The following is an 18,771-nucleotide window of genomic DNA, read 5'->3' as shown; positions in this document are numbered from 1 at the left end:
TACATTACAGCCTGCCTACAGATATCATTACGGTAACTATGAACCTTCAAGTCCGACTACAACATTTATCCAAGAGTTCACCACTCTATAGTTCATTCACCTTGGCTTTAAAAGCATTGGCCGATTCTCTATGAATTGGCTCTAAACATAACATACCATGTGTATTTGTAAAGCGCATGTTCACCCAGAAGGGTATGTTGGTGCTGAATAACAGATTCATTTTTTTTACCCAACGGTACTCATTTTATCACCCTAAGAAGGATGACAGGCTGAGTATGCCCACAGGGATTTGAACCCGTGACCATGAGGTTGAACACAGGCCCCTACAGTGGACGCATTAGTTCACTAAGCCACCAGACACAACCTAGTCTGGTTGTTTAGGAAATGTATTGTATGGATTTGCTGTTCATTCTTCTAATTCTTAAATTATTGTTTTATGTGGATATTTTCCCCCTTCCTCTCTTTTTGATTTGTCACTTTTTGTGCTTTTCAGCTCAGGGAGATCTATGGTGACGTCTTCACTGTTTACCTTGGCGCGCAGCCTGCTGTGGTGCTCTGTGGGTATGATACCTTGAAGGAGGCTCTGATTGGCCAAGCTGATGACTTTGGTGGAAGAGCCATTTTGCCTGTCTTCAAGAAGCTTACCAGGGGTCAAGGTACTCTTTCTTCCAAATAGTATTTCTATTCTCCAGAACAGGCTATGGTCAAGAGTTGTGATAAAACATGGCCTACAGTGTTGGTAAATGTATTTACGTGTATATCTATGATTACTCAAACCTAACTACAAAGCAGTGGCCTGCTGTACGCAACTAGAGGATGCATGTGAATAAGAAATAGAGTGAAAAGATATTTTCGGTTATAATGCAGGATTCGGCAGTTTTCCTGCTTTTGGACATGTTGTTCCTTGATGCAATGTGTGTCCAGTTTCATCCAGAAATGAAAGAAGAATAATGCCTAATCTGCATCTGGATAGAGTCCCAGATCCTGTGTGCACCGCGGAAAGAAGCCTGTCCTCTGCTCTTATCCGTGTTGCAGTGTCTCGAAAACCAGTGATGAAAAAATAAATAATACATTTTTATTGTGATATTTTAAACATAGTCATTAAAGTAAAAATGAACAAATACTTGTGAGTTAATAATAGATGCGAGTGATCGGTGCGCATGATGTAGCAGTCCCACACCAGAGAAGGAGTGATAGTGATGCAGTCATTTGCATGCACATTGTCGCGTAGGTAGAAAGGTAGGGAATCAAATTCAAAAGAGACTTTATTTCGGTTTGATTCAACCATAAAAGTACACATTTCATACTGTACACACATAAAACATTGGTAAAGTGTAATTACAAAGATAAGTCTCCCTATCTACATTAGTTCCACAGAACTGTAATTCATTAGTATATTAACATTCATTGATCCAGACAGATTCTCATTCTAAGAGACAATTTTAAAAATTCAATTATTTGGAGGATACTATCACTGTGCAACAATTGTAAATCTAAAAAGGCTGGTCGTATCTGATTAAAATTAAGTTTCTTTAAAAGAACAAGCAGGTAGCGTTTACGCGGATACTCATAAAATCTACATAAAAACATAAAATGCAGCATATCCTGTGGAGACTTTCCGTCGCAGCCACAGGATGCAGGATGTTTATTAAAAACATCTTTTTTTGGTCTTATAAGCAGATGATGGAACAAATTCAATCTAAATCTTGTTAACAAGAACTTTTCATGGGTACTAAATGTGCCGAGTAGGTAAGGCTCCATTGTCATACAGGTTTTAACCATAATATATTTCCTTACACTTGTTTTCTGTAACTCAGCACCCTCCCTCATGGCCTTCCGTCGCAGAAGAAAAGACTGCTTAATTGCTTCAACATCCCCTTTTACAATTTCAGTCAGATGATCAAATAGTTCAGGGCGGCCCAGCTCACAAAAACTGGTTTTTAAGTACTTCAGCCATGGGGTACCTAGTGCCCTATCATAAGAAATGAAATCATTTACAATCAGGTGTGCTAAGGGGATGTCTTGGCTCAGCCACAATTTCAACCAGCAGGTCAGTGGGCGTAGGGAGAGAATATCGCTCAAATATTCTACTTCTAACTCCTCATGAACTGCAAAGTTTGGAAGTGGCGGCCGGGACACACAGGAGGCGTTTTAAAAATGCATTTTCTGCAATCTGTAGTTGTTCACAAGCCATATAACCCCAGAGTTCACTACCATAGACTGCAATTGCTACTGATTTAGCATCATATAATTTCATCATTGCAAGCGTTGGCTTTTTCCCTAATTTTGAAGCAAAGTTAAAAATAGAAGCATTAACCCTAACCACATCACATCTTTTCTTTGCAAGTTGTGGACCCCACGACAGTTTAGAATCAAAAAGAACTCCTAGATAAGAGAATGTATTTGAAATTGGAATTCCTGCATTATCTAGTTTGAATGTGTAATGTCTTTTTGGTCGTTTACCAACTTGCATAATGAATGATTTGGAGTTATTAACCAGCAGATCTCTTTCTTCCATAAACAGTTTAAAAGCATTGAGTAACGATTGGAGACCTTTTTCAGTACTAGATATTAAGACCGCATCATCTGCGTATAAAAGAACGGGAATACTCCTTCTCCCCACCCTAGGACAATCAGCTTTCACCTCCTGCAAAACGCTATCAAGTTCATTTATATAAAAGTTAAAAAGGAAAGGGGCTAGTATGCAGCCTTGAAGCACACCCTTCCCAGTTCTAAAATTCTCAGTTACGCACAACTCTTGGGAATACCTGACATTCGCACTTGTGTTACTATGTAGTTCAACAAGAAAATTAACAATCCCACTGTCTACTCCCTTCTCCCTCATGGAACCCCAGAGTCTTCCCCTGTTCACACAGTCGAAGGCTGAGGATAGGTCCATGAAGGCTACATATAATCTGAAAGCATTTATTATATTTAATCCAGTTCTCATCTTGCATCTTAGTGGCCAGCCCGGCAACATTCCAACAAATAACATTATTTTTGTGTATTGTGAGCTGTCTTGCCTCTCTAGGCTGATCTACTGGAGTTCGTGCAATACTTTGAACCTCATGACCCTCATGCTCCTCCAGTCAATCACAAGCATCCAGGCCCGAGAACACTTCAAATCTATTCTGTGTGGCCACATTAAACCCTCTCCAACTCTGATTAACAGCATTATTATTCTGTACAGGCATCTGCCATCCATTCATCCCATGGCTAGCAGTATTATACATGTATGGTGCTGCCGGTGTGGGTGGTCGAATTTGGGACATTAGCCTGAAACTTCAAGAGTCTTTGGGGGTAATTGGCCCAGGCGCATATAAATATCCTAATGGACGCACACAGACACTGTTTGGGCTGTACACTAATGAGGAAGCCCGCAATAACACTGTAGCAACATGTTGTGGATGTTTAAAATTAATAACCACACAATCCCCAGTTGTTGATTTACATGAGGGACCAAACCAGTTGACCCTTTCTGTTGAAATAATTTGGTCGGGAATCCAACTAAGGGTGTGCTGCTGCACAGGGCACAAGTCCTAAAAAAAAAGAAGTGGGGGGACTAACCTAGTTAGGCAGAATGCAAGTGACATCACAGTGTGTGACATCACGTAGCATGACATCACACACGGCATCACAGGAATTGACATAATAGAAAGTGGCATCACAAGCCACGACTTTACAGGAAGTGGCATCACAAGAATTGAAATCAGATCTAAAGCCCTCACATATATGTTTAGGGTGTGCGCATTGGGAGGATAATAGCACAGTGAGCTATGGAAGATGATATGTGACTTCTACACCTTGCTATTCCCCAGTTTTATGTAACATATCTTGTTCATTCATTTACAAACTTATATAATTTATTGTACATGTAATAGGCACATGTTGATGTAAAGTGCTCTGATAATCTGCATTGGGATGAGTAGGGCTATACAAAAAATATAGTAGTACTTAAATTATTTCAGCGCCTCCTCAGGGGAAGTATATATATATAATATATATATAAATATAAATACAATTTGTTTTGTGTAAATACTGGAAAAGACCAACACATCTAGCATTCTTACAGTGCATGCATATCTACTAAACTGGGATGGAACAAAGTGAAATGCTGTCTCTCTGAAGTATGTGTGAAGTGCTAACAAGGTGTGAGCCTTTGTTTCCCCTCCTCCTTCTCATTTGCATCAGGCTTGAGGCTCCTGACTGCACCCAGTGAAGAGGCTCAAACAAAAGGAGGCCTGATGACACCTTAAATACAGCCTTTGTTAAGGGCCCAGCAAGAGTGTAAAATAAGAAAGCCCCATCTTGTCCGGCACATTGTTGCTTGTTGCACGTGGAAAGCAGACAACGTGCAGGCACTACTGAAAGTATCCCAGTGTTTGGAAATTACACCTGACGAGTTCAGCTCATGGTAGGGTGGACGGCGTTAACCCTGAGAAAATAGTGGGGGACGCCGTCCACCAGCATGTACTCCAGACTCCTGCTGTGCTGCTGCACAGGTGTGGTGCCCGTAAAGCACCCAACTATTTGGCAAATGCCTGCATGTTACCGGCACCATGGCCAGGCAAGAGGTTGCACCAGTGGGACGACTATGGTGCAGGCAAAAAGAGGAGTCAGGAGAATGGGGAAACCAGGGGGTGATATGGCGAAGAGTGTTGGTGAGTCTGTCTTGCAGTGTCAGGTGATCAAGGGCAGTGTCCAGCGAGATATTCGTGATGGGTTGCAGATCTGGTTCTCTGGTGGGTAGCCCAGGCTCTGTATCCAGGAGAGCTAACAGCTGGGCTAGCACTAGAGAGCCAGGGGCAGGTATGTCACCTTCGAAGTGCTCTAACAAGGCATCCCACTGATGCAATATCGGGAACTTCCGAAGCCCCGCAATTCTTTGCCTTGGAGGGCGGTGCCCTCCACTGTCACCTACACCTGAATCGAGGCAAGCAGCCGGGGTGGGATCTGCAACTTCCAGGCCATCGTAATTTCCCTTTTAGTGAGTAGAAGCGCCAGGTCCTTCAACCTGGTGACGGCCTTGTAATGTTCAGGGCATGGGAACCAAGTGTATAGTGTAGGAACCCCAGTGACGCAAGAGATAATTAGTGACAAACCACCAGTAGGTAGTTAACATAGGACAGGACCCCAGCATGTGCAGGAAGTCTGCATCCTCGTGTAAGCATCGGGGACATGATGAGTAAGTACAATAGAAGAAATGGTTGATCTGTGCAGGTGTGAGATGCGCCCTATATTCTATATTCATGTAGAATATAGAATTGTATCAATTTGAACCACACGTTCAGGGAAACAGCGGCAGGGTAGGCCAGGACTGTGGCCCATTCTTTGTTGCTAAGCATCCGGTCTAGGTCCTCGCTCCACCGGTCTTGTAGTGACGGGAGAGAGGGGCAGGTGTGCATGTATAGCACCTTGGTGAACCACTTTATCAAAAGTCGTCCCGTTCCAGGAAGATGTAAGTTTTGGAGCACCTGGTGCAAACCCGGGTCAGATTGTAGTGGTCCCCATCGTGCTTGCAATGTTAGTATGATGGAGTTGTTTGTAATGAATTGTTCGGGAAGAATTTGAATTGAATTTGTTTATTGCACAGTTAATAAAAACTCACAATATTACACAAGGATAAAAAGTCTTTTGACTGTATAAAACTATTCCATACAAAAAGATAATGCACGTTAGTAAAATTTCAAGGAGTCTATAATCAATTAGGAGGACTTCCTATTGGTCACGGCGATTATTATTTATAGTTCTTGTAGTTATAAGGCTGTTGCAGGGATCTCTGTTCCCCTGATGTGTTTAGTTTTCGCTCAGCAGTCTTAAAAGTTTTTGTAAGGGCCGTTTAGGAAGGCTAGTATTCTCCTGGTGCGGTTGGTTTTTCGCGTCCTTGTGTTATTTCATTTAATTTTTTGGCCACTATTCCAAAGTATTTAACTGTTCTACAGTTCAACTTAGTCTCATTGGGGTTAAAGCAAAGCATCACTGCTTGCCTGCATGATCTTACACCCCTCTGGTTCCATAGGGGCCGGAGCATTGTCCGCCTTACTTCCACAAGAGCTTTACAGATACAAATAATATGTATAAGATCCTCCTTCGCAGATTGGCAAAGGCGACATGCATTTGACGGATCGGGCCTTTTCCAAGGCTCCAGGTGACGTGCTATGGGTATGTTGCCTAAGCGCAAGTTTAGGAACATGTTTTTTGTTTTTTGTGTGAGACCCCTTGATAGATATTCTTGTGGCTTCATGGCTCCATACCCTTCTAGCACTACCCATTCGTGCGCTCTCCTGGTCAGGGTGGCTCTATGCTCTAGTGAGGAGACCAGTTTAATGACCTTTGTCACCGCTTTCTTAAAGGTCCCAGAATCCGTTCTTGTATCCCAGAGCATTTTTAGTCCTAGGCTCTCCAATGAGATTGTTAGGTAGCCCCTTGCTGGTGAGATTTCTTTAGCGTGAAGCTCAGTCCAGAAGTTGGCGTTTAACGATCCTTGCACTGAGTCTTTGATTTTGCGCCAGCTTTTTATGTATTGACCTTTCCTCTCCACAGATTGTTTCAATAGTCCAAGACAAATTTGAGCGGGCGAGGAATTTTTAGGGAGATGGAAGATTGCCCTGTATGCACGGCTGATAGTATTGTCCAGAGTGCTTGCATCATTGCCCCGCATTGATTCGCTGCCGTAGGAGAGCTTTGGCAGTAGGCAAGCTTTTATTACCTGTAGAAGTGGTGCCAATGTCCTGTCCGGGAGGACTTTCTGCAGGGGGCTTATTGATAGTTGAAAGGTCATGCCCTTCCTGCGGATGGCCTCTAGTTGTTGTTTGAAGGAGCCGTTGCCCTCTATTATGACTCCTAGATATTTATATGAGGCTACCAGTTCTAGTCTTTGTTTATCCAGGTACCATGCGGGCTTCTGTTTTTTGTTGTAGTTCATTGGCATGACTTTGGTTTTGTCCAGGTTGATTGTTAAGGAATTTGCTTTGGAAAATGTACTGGTTTTGTCTAGAAGGTTTTGGAGGCCAATAGGAGACCGGCTGATGAGGACCAGATCGTCTGCGTACAGCAGATTTGAGAGTGTGATATTTCCTAGCCGAGGTGCGTGTGATGTTACTGTTTCTAACTCTTCGGGAAGATCCGCGAGGAAGAGGTTGAACAATGTTGGTGCTAAGATGCAGCCCTGTTTTAGGCCTTTACTGGTCTTTATTTTCCTCGATAGATGTGGGCCAGATCCCAGTTTTATTTGGACCCATGTATCAGTATGCAACATTTCCAGCTGCTGTAGTAGGGGGCCGGGGATTCCCCATGAGCTCAGCTTCCGCCATAGTTTGTGTCGGTCTACATGGTCGAATGCGGCGCTGTAATCGATGAAACACACGAACCGAGAGCTTTTTGCTGTTTTTGCTGCGTCGGACAGAAGAGTTAGTGCCATGATGTTGGTTAGGGTTCCCTGGCCCGTCCGAAAGCCCGTCTGAGTTGCTGGGATGATGTTCCTTTTTGTTGCCCATGTTATTAGATCCTTCAAAATGAGGCTTGCGTAGTACTTCGCCTCTACTTCTATCAGGGCGATCAGCCGGTGGCTGCTTGGGTCGTTCCTTGCGCCTTTTTTGTAGATTCGGCTTATTATCCAACTGCTCCAAGATGCTGGTATTTTTCCTGAATCCCTTACTTTGTAAAATGTTGGGATCAATATGGGGCACCAAAAGGCTGGGTCCTGTTTGTATAATATCGGAGGGATCCCGTTTGGTCCAGGCACCCCCTCTAGTTTTCCCTTTGAGATTTGTTTAAAGATTGTGTCTGTTGTTTCCTGAGCCGATAGTCCGGGTTCTATTTTTCTAGGGACGACTATCTTGGGGCTGGCTTCGTTCTCTGCTGGAATGCGGGGCCCAGTTATTTTCTTGTTTAGCGCTTGATTTGCTTTTTTGGCAGGTGTCATTGTTTCCCAGTAGGTGGAAAGCTCCCTCTTCCAAGTTTGTCCCTCCGGCTTTCTTCGTTACAAGGTCAATTGTATTAAAATGAGTTGTTAAATAGTTGGCCCAGTCTAATTCCGGTATTTCAGAAGAAATACCTCTGTGGTCTGGCTGTTGGAGCCTGTGGATCATCTTCCAAAAGCTAGAGCTATTTTTCTGTTTTGAGTTATGCAAAATTTTTGCCCATAGTTCTTCGTTCAGTTCCCGTTTCCTTTGCCAAGTTTTCTTTTGTAGCAATGCCTTTAAGCTACGTAACTGTAGTTGAATTTCCGGATTGTTTGGATCTTGCCGGAGCTGTTTGAGGGTCTTTTTTATTTTGAGCTTGATATTTTTTGTTTCTACTGTTGTTACTTTGCCAAGCATAAGCCCAGTCGTATTCCCTTTTTGATTTTTCTTCCTTGTGGCATGCTTTTCTCCTAGTGCCGTTGTAAACTTTTCCCATAGAATGATGGGGTTGTCAGTTGTATTAGATATTTCTTGTATTGTTGTTTTTGCACTGATTGTAAGAGTTTCTATATCCGAGATCTTGCATCGTAATCGCTTGTAGTTAGTAGTATGTTCTGTACACATGCTTCTGATTTCGGTTGTTTCGTTCTTACAGGTTAGTGCTAAGTTGGCTTCTAGCAGCAGGTGGTCGCTCTGGGCTCTGTCCCCTATCTTAAATTCTTGTACTTTGTCATACAACAGGAGTGTAACTAGAATAAAGTCTAAATAGGATGAGGCAGTTGACGAGTAGAATGTTGGTACTGGAGGAATATCCTCTTTAATTCGTCCGTTGAGAACGCGCAAGTTCAATTTTTCTAGAGCTTTAAAGAGCTTGAAGGCAGTGTTGCTGTGTTTGTATTTGTGGGGGATTTTTTGAGGTGGAATTTTCCATACTGTGTCCATTTCCTGCGTCATCTCGTTGGTTGTCAGTTCGCCGAATAACTGGAGGTTGAAATCGCCTCCCACTAGTATGTTATCCGTTTCTTCATCCTCTATGAGTCTTGTTAGTTCTTGAACTAATTCGTTTGACCCAGATTGCTTGTTCTTAGGGTGAATGTATGTATTGACTACAAGTAGTTGGTGACTTTCTTGATTTTTTCCAATTGTGATTGATATGGCTTGGATTGCGTTCGGCGGAGTGATGTTTATGGTTGATAGTTTAATTTCTCCTATAACTGGTATTGATATGAAGATTACCAGACCACCGGAGCAACGGCCATAATGTGATTCTTTGCGGGCCGGGTGTGTCCAAGCTGTATATCCTTGCAGAGTTATTTTGCTGGGCTCCCATGTTTCCTGGAGGAGAATCAGATCAAACGATTGTAGGTAGTTCAATGTTTCGGGGTCCTCCAATTTGTCGGCTAGGCCGTTTATGTTCCAGCTACAAATTTTAAGTGTGTCTTTGTTTTTATAGGGACCTGCGGATTTAGTAACTAAACCTGGCTCGGATTGTCAGTTTGTGTCCCTTCCGGTTATTGTCCGAGTTATTGTTTCTTTAAAGGGAGCTGTTTGTTGGAACGTTGGACTTTGCGGTTTCCTCAGACGTTTTTCCCGTTCTGGGGAGTAGCTTCGTGCTCCTCTGAGTACTGATGTAGCAGGTAGAGGTCGTTTTTCCTTCCAGTCTTCCAGTAGTGGGGTAGGGTAGGCTGGTTTTATTTCTGGTTCAAGCTGAATTCCCCACTGGGAGAAACTAGGTGCGTGCTTCATAATCGATTTTGCTAACTCCCTGGTTTTCCACGTTGCCCTTGTTTTCTCGTTCCCTTGTGAATTTATTGCTGTATGGAATTCAATTGATAACAAGTCAGAGGTGTTTATAGTCTTTAGTTCTTCTATTGAGTTGATTAGTTTTAGTGTGTTGCCCCTATTTAGGATATGTACTCTCCCCTTAGATTTGTATTCGGGGATGAAGAAGATTGTTTCTGGGTCTATTTCCCTTATGGGCAGCGTTTTCTCGAGAGGCTGTTCCTGAATTGCGTTTTTCCGCTCTAAGTGTTTGGTGTTCTGTTCGTTTAGTTTGGGCTTTGAGATGTCCTGATGAAATCGATCACTGGGAAGCATGTCACCGATATTTACGTTACATGAGATCTGGAGGTTTGGTTTTGTTGGTGTTATCTTCGTCTTCTTGCAGGTACACCGTGGCATAGAATTTTTCAGGGTCATGTCATCATTGGTGGAATTTAGACATTCCTGGTCTTCTGTTTCTTCCTCCGGGTTTGTATTCTTTTCCCTTAAGTGGCCATCCAATTGCCCTAGTGCCGACTCAGTTTGGTTTTTGGCTGCTATCTCGGTTCTGCTTTCTACCAGTTTTCTCTTTGGTTGGTTTGTTGGGCCCGTACAGATGATTGGGGATTCTAATCCGTCTGTTGACATGCCGGTTTGGGGCAATGGGGTTTCTGGTTTCTGTGGAGGGGGGTTGTCATTCCTTTGAAGATCGATATGGTCCGGGAAGAGGCCAGTTTGGTCACTCAGATCTGCAAATTGGATGAGCACAGCAACTGAGCAGAGGTGACCGAAGGAGTGGAGACCTGTCTCATGCCAAGGTGCAACCACTGATTCCGTGAGATGCACCCTACCCCTAGATGCATCCAGCAGTGGGAGCAATGGTGCATAAGGTGTCAAGATGCTGGTGAAGCACAAACAGCGGTGGAACCAACTAATTGCCATGGATAGAAGATGCATGGACGGAATAGGTGCATGGGTAAGAAGTGCATTAGATGTTTCAATGTCCACAGCGGCGATGATAAAGTCGCTATGTCATCTAAGTCGTACTGCAAATGGGTAGCGAGGGAATAGTTCTCGAAGTTGTGCGCCCTGAGCCCGCCCCTGTCTGACGGTAAGCACAATTTTGATAACACCACCCGACGACGCTTGCCATGCCAGATGAGGTTGCTGAGCATGCACTCCGGCATGACGAAGAAGAACTTGTGCAGGTAGAATTGGATGCACAGGAGCATCACCATCCTAGATAATATGACGTGTCCCGCCACTAACAGCTGGAGTGATGTCCAGAAAGAGATTTGCCCATGAAGGGAGGACACCACCCAGCGCACATTGCCATCTGCCGGCATCTCTGCGCCTTAGTAGATCCAGATACCAATGCAGTAAATCATGTCTGGTTGCCATTGTATTAACACTTCACCTAACTAAAGAGCAGGGTCCACTGCCCCATAAAGCAGAAGGAAGAGACCGCACTTGCCCCAGTTGGCCTTCATGCTTGTGACAGCAACGAAGACGGCAAACAGGCACTTAATTTCCTGTAGGGGTGAAGAAATAACTCGAAGAAAGACAGCAGGTCATCCACATACAGCTAGAAGGTGTACTTCCCATCTCCTAGCGGAATCCCCCAGTCCTGTCCCTGTACTTTCAATGTATGTGCCAGCGGTTCCATAGTCAGCAAAAAGAAATGGGGGGAAAGTGGGCTGGCCTGACAAGTGCAGCTGCCTATCCTTATGGGATTGGATATATATCGGCCTGTCCTGACCAAGCATTTGGGGTCCCAGGCCAAATCTAGATAGGACGGCAAATAGATAGCTCCACTCCAAGGAGATCCAGCATCAGGCAGCCAGCCAAGGGCCAACAGCCCTGCATCTGCTTTTGAACTCTGAAGAGGCGGTGGAGATTCTGGGACGTGCTGCGCCGCAAGACAACTCAGTTCTGATCCTTGTGAACCTGCATCAGAGTCACCTGAGTAGGACAGTCCTATAAAATTTTCTGAAGGAATTTAGTGTCTGCATTTGCCAGGGGTCTGTAGGAGCCGTGAGAGGTGGGGTCTCATACCGGCTTAGGCATGGAGACAATCAATGCATACCAAAGGGATTGAGGGAGACAGAAGTAGATAAGTGATTCATCTTAAGGGTTTGTAGGCAGGGGACTAGCAACCTGGTGTATGTTGTGTGTGGCAACGACCAAGTTGACTTGGATTAGCTGGCTGCCTCCCAGGAACCTGGAGAAAGTCAGTCCGCCATCTTAAACCCCCTCAAAACCCAGTGATGTTCAGAGTGAAGAGCACGGTAGAAATTGATATTGCTTGCAGACAGAGAGAGTCTTTGCATTTAGTGCCTTGATGTGGGTTGTGCGAGGGATCCAGTAAAGTTCTCTCTACATAAAGGTAATCCAGTCAGACTCTTACAGTCCCTTGATTGATCGTATCGCTACATGGAGAATGCTCCTCAATTGGGTCGGATGGGACCTTAAGGTTTACCTCCATGGAGCTGTTTGAAGACCAGTTCTTGGATTGCACTTCAGACGTCATGTTCTGGTAGAATGCCTGAATTCTGTGGAACAGGGAACGCTGTACCAGCAACCTGTATCTCCTTTGTGATGTGAATTTCGAGGCTGATGTCAATGTGAAATCTAGACATGTGCTTATCTCAGACAGTTGAGGAGTAAAGCAGTTGTGGTTTTTGCATTTATTCATGTGTGTTACTGCCAGCAATGAACACAATGTCATTAGGCTCAACCTTGGATTGACCTTTTGAAATGTAGGCATTAAGTAGTTCTACATTTGAAAACATCTGGTGTAGCTGAGTATGGTCCACTTATTTGTGGATCTTGATATTATTGTCTACTAGGAGCACTGAAAAATGTTCCATGTAGATTTTGAGGATAGAATGGAGCATTGGGGAGTGCCACAGACTATTTTGATATGATCAGAAGCCGAGGATTTAAAGCTTTGGGGTAGGTATGCCCATATGTTGCTAGCAAAGAGAATGCTGAGTTGGTAGTTTAGTTTCACAAACAATGTAGTAGAACCTAGCAAGGTCCATGTGCAAGGTCCCTCCCTTCACAACTCACTGTGTAGGAGTGAACAGATACAAATCTCACACTGTTCAAAAGCTCCATCATAGCATGCCCTTATACAGCAGTACATAGAAACGCCATATTTAAATCTAGTCTGAAATGACTATAATCTGATTCTAGTTTATCATATGGATTCTGAGTAATTTAGGAATGTTCTCAGATTTCATTCGTTCATTTAATGCATTTCTCTACTTTTTGTGGTTTTAAAAATGAACATGAAAATGCTCCCAAAACACCGTTAGTTGTTTTTCAGGCAAAATGACCCATCTTTGCATCCTTTCATTTGGCATTTTTAGGTCTCCTCTAAAGACAGCTGGTATAATAACTATTGGGGTCTTGATTGGAGGGTCTTAGGACAGACATCGTGCATTGGGTAATTGTAACAACTGGAGTCTTTAACCACTAGTTTCCTCGTGCTCTCTTGCTGAGGAGCTCTTCATTTAGAACCAAGTACATTTTTGGTACTTGCCTCTCAAGATAGCAAGGGAGAGCGAACCAAGGCTTATTTAAGGGAGGTGCTTTGGCTACAGACTTCTTAATTATAAAAGTGAAAAACATTAATTCATAAATTGGTGTCCAGTTAATGCTTTTTGTTGTAAAAAGGAAATGCACTTTGTTGCACTTACTGCTAAATGCTACCCACATTTGGAAATATATACATAATGGTGGGTTATTTAGGTGATAGTGACTCCATCTGAAGGGTCTCACAACCAACAGCTGGTGCACTCTAATGACAGATCCCACAGATCAGGTAAACCCTTAAATGTACCTTGTTACCCTTGCGATGAAGGCAGCATGAACAGCCTGCATAACAGTAAGTCTTAAAGACTAAGAGCACAATAACCCTAGTCATGTGCTTAACACAATAAAATAGGTGCAGTCAATAAAAGACCGGTGTATTGACTTTTTCGGGTTGTCACCAAAACAATTAAGAATGATGAGCTCAAAACACAATACAGTCAATATTAAAACATTTGAGGATGGTATTACCTTTCAATAACAATCAATACCATGTGCAGCAATTTGCTACTTTTGTCAAAACAATATTCAGTGTTTTGAAAAAAGGTGTAATGTATTTCTTCAATTTTATACCTCCTGCAAAGCATCCATTGGGCCTAGAACCCGAGGTTTCTACACCTCAAATTCGTCAGAAAGTCCCTGCTCTAAGAGAGCTTGAAATCCCCCCCAACCCCTTTCCCCCGCCCCCACACCCTCTCCCATAAAAAGTCTCCCTAGGTCACTCTTCTGTGAACCTATGAGACGTAGGGTGACTCTTTAGGTTTGGCCTCCTAGAGGATGTTCGGTGAACCTGCCGCTTTTTCTGGGGGTTCCCCTAACTCCCCCTCAAGGCTCCTGTGGTGCCCTTCGGGTTACTCCAGAGTGTTTATTTTTGGAATTCTGGCCTCTAAAATGTTTTGATCTTAATAGAGCTGATTTTTCTCTGCTCTCCCTCCAGTGAGGGAAAGCTCATTGACTGTCCTCCTGCCCTTTAGGTGCTCACACGCAGGACCTCTGTGCACCTGGTCCCCTTTGTCAGCATCTTCCTCACCAGCAAAGCACAGTCAGCGCTGCCTGTATGCCACAGGCCCACTGCGTACTTGCCACTTGCATTTTGTCTGTAAGTCATGGTGTCCCCCTTTGAGGGTTTCCCACCTAGAGGACCATTCACAAATTCCAGGAGAACCCTCTACTTGACAGTCCCCCAGCAGGTTCACCCATAGACTGACCCCAGATAGAATGGGGATGCCAGTGCCAATGGCCCAGAGAGAGACATTGATGGAGTCTAGGTCATCTCAAGTTCAGAGTTTGCAACTACTTCACACAGGGGTCCATCACAAGGGGTCAATCCATCCTTCTGGCTCTTCAGAATCCATCGCTTCACAAAGCCTCTCTCGCATGCAGGGCTGCTTAAATGGGAGTGACACTTCATCCCTCCACTCTTGTTTCATCCCTCTTGCACAGTATCTTCGGACTTTTAAAAAAAATTGTAACTTCAAGTGATCACCGGTCACAGGTTTCCGAAAGCTCTGCCCTGCCCCGAATTGCCACCAACAACCTGACTTCAAATGTGTCTCATGGAGACATTCGAGAGAGAAGTAAGACTTTTTCCTACTGTTTCCCAATAGGTAACACCCAGGCCTGGCAGGGAATGTGGGTGTAATTACCATATGCAGATTCTGCCCCGCCATCTTCTTCTCACAGGAACAGACTTAATCCCTACCAGATGCGCCTATTGTGTGGGAAAGGCTTTGATCTTAATTCTGTCCAGAATTTAATTAAGGTCCGGCTCAGCAAAATATGACCACATTCAAAGCACATACAAGAATGCAAATATGACCAAAACCATTTTATTTTTTCAGTTTGGACCTTTACATAGAGAAAGAAACATTAAATTCTCCTTGAGGTCGAGCCAATACGAAGTTATAATTGGGTCAGGCGTTTGTCCATAGTGTAAATACAGTTGACTGAGCACTACAGACCTACACTGAAACACTACAGACTTACACTGAAATACTACAGACTTACACTGTAGTCAAAAAGAAAAGGAAACATTTATTTTGAATGCCCAATTAAATTATAAGGCTTGCACAGGACAAAACAAATTCTTTTAAAATCCCATCTATGACAGGCTACCTATTGACAGATACCACGCTGAGTTAGTAGCACATGAACTCGTCGCGCACATGTGAATACCTGTAATCATGTGCAACCAATCCAGAACCTCTTATTTCAGATGCTCATCAGTGGTACTTACTTTAAATGGTGGGCACGGGCAGTTTATCAGAATTTACAGAGAGTGAGATGCATGTTATGAATTTAAATCACAGTGATAAGATCCCTTGGCTATCCTTTGTCAAGCAAGAACTGTTCCGGCTCGGCTTTAACGAGCTGTGGGAGGCCCCGGAAACAGGCTGTAACAGGGTCCTCCGGAAAAAACTTGTGGAAGCTTATAAGGAACAAAATCTTGCCTCCCATGTGCTTGCACCCCGCACCGGCACTCTAACTCATCGTTTTACTGAATCCAAAAATTCTTATAAGTTTGAAACCTTTATGGATTTTATTTACCCGATTATGGCAAGGAAGCTATTTATACAGTGGCGGTTTGGCACCCTACCCATTAAATCCTTTACTAGCAAATGGACCAATGGAGGGGACAAAATATGCCCTGGCTGTAATTCCTGCGATGAGGAGGAAATCCATGTTCTGTTTTTCTGCCCTTCCTACAAGTCACCTAGGAAATATTGGCTTGTGCCCCTATGTAGGAATATGGCAATAAGAAACTGTGTAACATCTTTCAGAATACTGAAAACTGATTCCTCCCCCCACATTGTTTTCGCAGTCGCAAAATACCTTTTGGCCATGTGGCGCATTAGGTCCAAGTTGATTAAGGTAAAACCACCATAGGATTGTATGCCTACACCACTGTGTCATTGTAACCTTTAGCTCCCGCTGACAATGTCTTCTAACACATTTTGTCTACTCCATTCCCAATGATATGAAATGTTACTGCTTGTTCCTTTTATGCACTTTATATGCCCGATTTTAAATGTTATGAAATGCTGCTATTTGCTCCCTGTATGCATTTTATATTGCCTGAATTTTAAATGTATGTATGTTTTTATGCATCTTTTATGGCCTAAATGGCCGAAATAAAGAATTTTTGGATTGGATTGGTACTTACTTTAAATGGTGGGCACGGGCAGTTTATCAGAATTTACAGAGAGTGAGATTCACAACAGAGATGTAAAAGCAGGGTGTTCTAAAAAGCAAAAAAATCTAGGGGGCTAAATAGGCCAGAACTCAATCTTCACAATAATGTGCCTTTAGATAGTGTTCACTACTGCTGCTTTTCTGAGCTCCAGTGCAGGATGTAACAAGTGTTATTTAACGTAGTCGATTATTTATAGATATTTACAGTTACTGAGGCAATTTAAATTATTTATAGCTATGTCCATAGCGAACACTTAACCATGGGTGCCATCCTGGGCACCGTATATACATGTTTTTGAGGTAGACACTATGCACAGCGTTACTTGAGAAAGCACAGTTTGGCTGCATTTTCTGAACCATTTGAGGAATGGAGGGGCTGAGGATAGAGTGCCCCTTATGTAATACTTGCAGATAGGCTTGAGAAGCACAATTTGTCCTTGTCTAGGTTCTTTCATTGAATTCAGGTGGATGTTTTTATGGGTTGAAATTCCACCCACAAATCACCAAAATTCTTAAATGATATAAATGGTGAGAGAGCGCAATTTGAATGAAAAGTATATCTGTACCATATTTACAAGCCTATAACGCAAACGTAGAACTTGTAATATGAAGTTAGCACTTGTAGTGTAAAGTTAGCCGATGTAACCAATGTAATAGGAAATGTACTAGAAAGGCCCGTATACACATAGGATGGGCTAATATAGAAATGTGTAGAAATGCTTAAGAACAGTAGAACGTGCTGAATAGATGTACGTATGTAATTATAAAGCGGAGAAGGAAGATGAAATGCAAAGTGAAGAAATGTGCAGACTATATAGCACTGTGTAAGAAATGAGAGTATAACGTTGTATCTTATGTAACATGAATTCGCTTATAATCAAATGATTTGCTAATTCAAATATATGTGTGTTAAAAGTCATACTGTGTAGAAGAGTTTGTAGGAATGTTAGCATAGTGTGGTCATGTGTGATTTTAACCTAAGCTGACCAAGGGTTCGCAGGAGTGTAGTCCGCTGTATGTAATTTAGTGGGCTCACAGGAATAGGAATAGCTTTGATCTGAATGTGCGAGCCAAGAGTCAAAGGTCTTGTTAAATTTAAGGTGACAATGCTAGACGAAGTTTATGGCCTAAGTGAGATAAGAGACGCTTGGAATTTGGAGTCTTGTTTTAAGTGACCGTTCACAGGACCAAACGAGGTTATGATCACAAATGTAATGAATAGAACTCTGATGAAGTGATGGACTTTGCTCTGAAAGTGCCAACTGAAATGTCAATGAGGTTACCAGCACGAAGATGAAGATGGCGCCTAAGAAGCAAGGTCAACTTAACGGACGACGTGAAGAGACGAAGCTATGGAAAGAACTAGAATGAGATCATGTGAATGAGCACATGGTGGGCGTCAAAGGGGCGTTCCACCTATACTGTGATTGTGTATTTAGGGACAGCACCCAGGGGAGAAGAGCAGCACAAGAGCTCAGCGCAGAACAGAAGATCAGAGCGCAGAAAGAGCAGAGCGCAAAAGAGCAGTAGGCCGAGGACCCTTAGAGAGCGGATGGGTAGGCAGAAAGGGTACTGCTTCTCGACATAGGTTACCATTAGAGGTTAAGAGAGTTTGAACTTCTTTGGAAGTCAAACTGCTGACACCTTTTTAGGGTAAAAGGACTTGCTAGTAGGGATGTCATCTAGCATAGAGTAGGGACAGATTTAACTTGTTCATTCTCTTTTTGTAGATGACGCAACGGATCCACTTAGTATCTATGCTTTTCAATCTGTTGATTCTGGAATTGATTTTAATCGTTTTCTTTGTAGACTTAGGTTCTTTCGGGAATTTATGTTCCTTTTAGTTCCTGTATATTTGTTGAATTTTATCCTGAGAGGATTGTATATGCACTTGATTTTGATTTTATATTAAACTTTTAAAACTTTTATCAGTCGTAAGTGGTTCTTCAGAGTTGCGTCAGTCTATGGGGTTGATTTAACCTATGTGGGGTTTGCCTTTTACTCAATGACAGATAATAATCGATCCAAAATTGAGTGAATGAGATAGGTATCTAGGTGATCAGAAAAGGTATCAAAATCTCATTCCCCGCAGTTGGTAGCAGAGAAAGATGGTTTTCTTCTTGAGGAAGGCAACCTAGGTCAGGTCTAGATTACCCCAAGGTCCCTAGTCATCGACGACCAGAAGAAGAATCCCTGCCGAAGAAGGTGCTGACGGTGCAAGAGAAAAGCAGCAGAATCGGTCGAGAGTGAGTATAAGGGTCATGCGTTGCCAGATTGCGGTGTTTTATGTTGTACCTGTGTTGTAATGTCAAGCGGA

At 43.1% G+C, this 18,771-nt stretch overlaps 1 protein-coding gene across 1 annotated transcript in view; it reads left to right on the top strand.

Moving 5' to 3' along the window:
* The window catches only part of LOC147702002 (cytochrome P450 2B2-like), a 369,916-nt gene that overhangs the window by 122,906 nt on the left and 228,239 nt on the right, over nucleotides 1–18,771 (top strand). Inside the window, exon 2 of the mRNA XM_086930617.1 lies at nucleotides 494–656. Within this exon, the coding sequence (XP_086786743.1) occupies nucleotides 494–656 (163 nt within the window). The remainder of the gene's footprint in view (nucleotides 1–493; nucleotides 657–18,771) is intronic.

This window comes from Lissotriton vulgaris, chromosome 7, assembly GCF_964263255.1.
Source record: "Lissotriton vulgaris chromosome 7, aLisVul1.2, whole genome shotgun sequence".
In the NCBI taxonomy this organism is placed as follows: domain Eukaryota; kingdom Metazoa; phylum Chordata; class Amphibia; order Caudata; family Salamandridae; genus Lissotriton; species Lissotriton vulgaris.
This window is presented reverse-complemented; position numbering and strand designations above follow the sequence as displayed.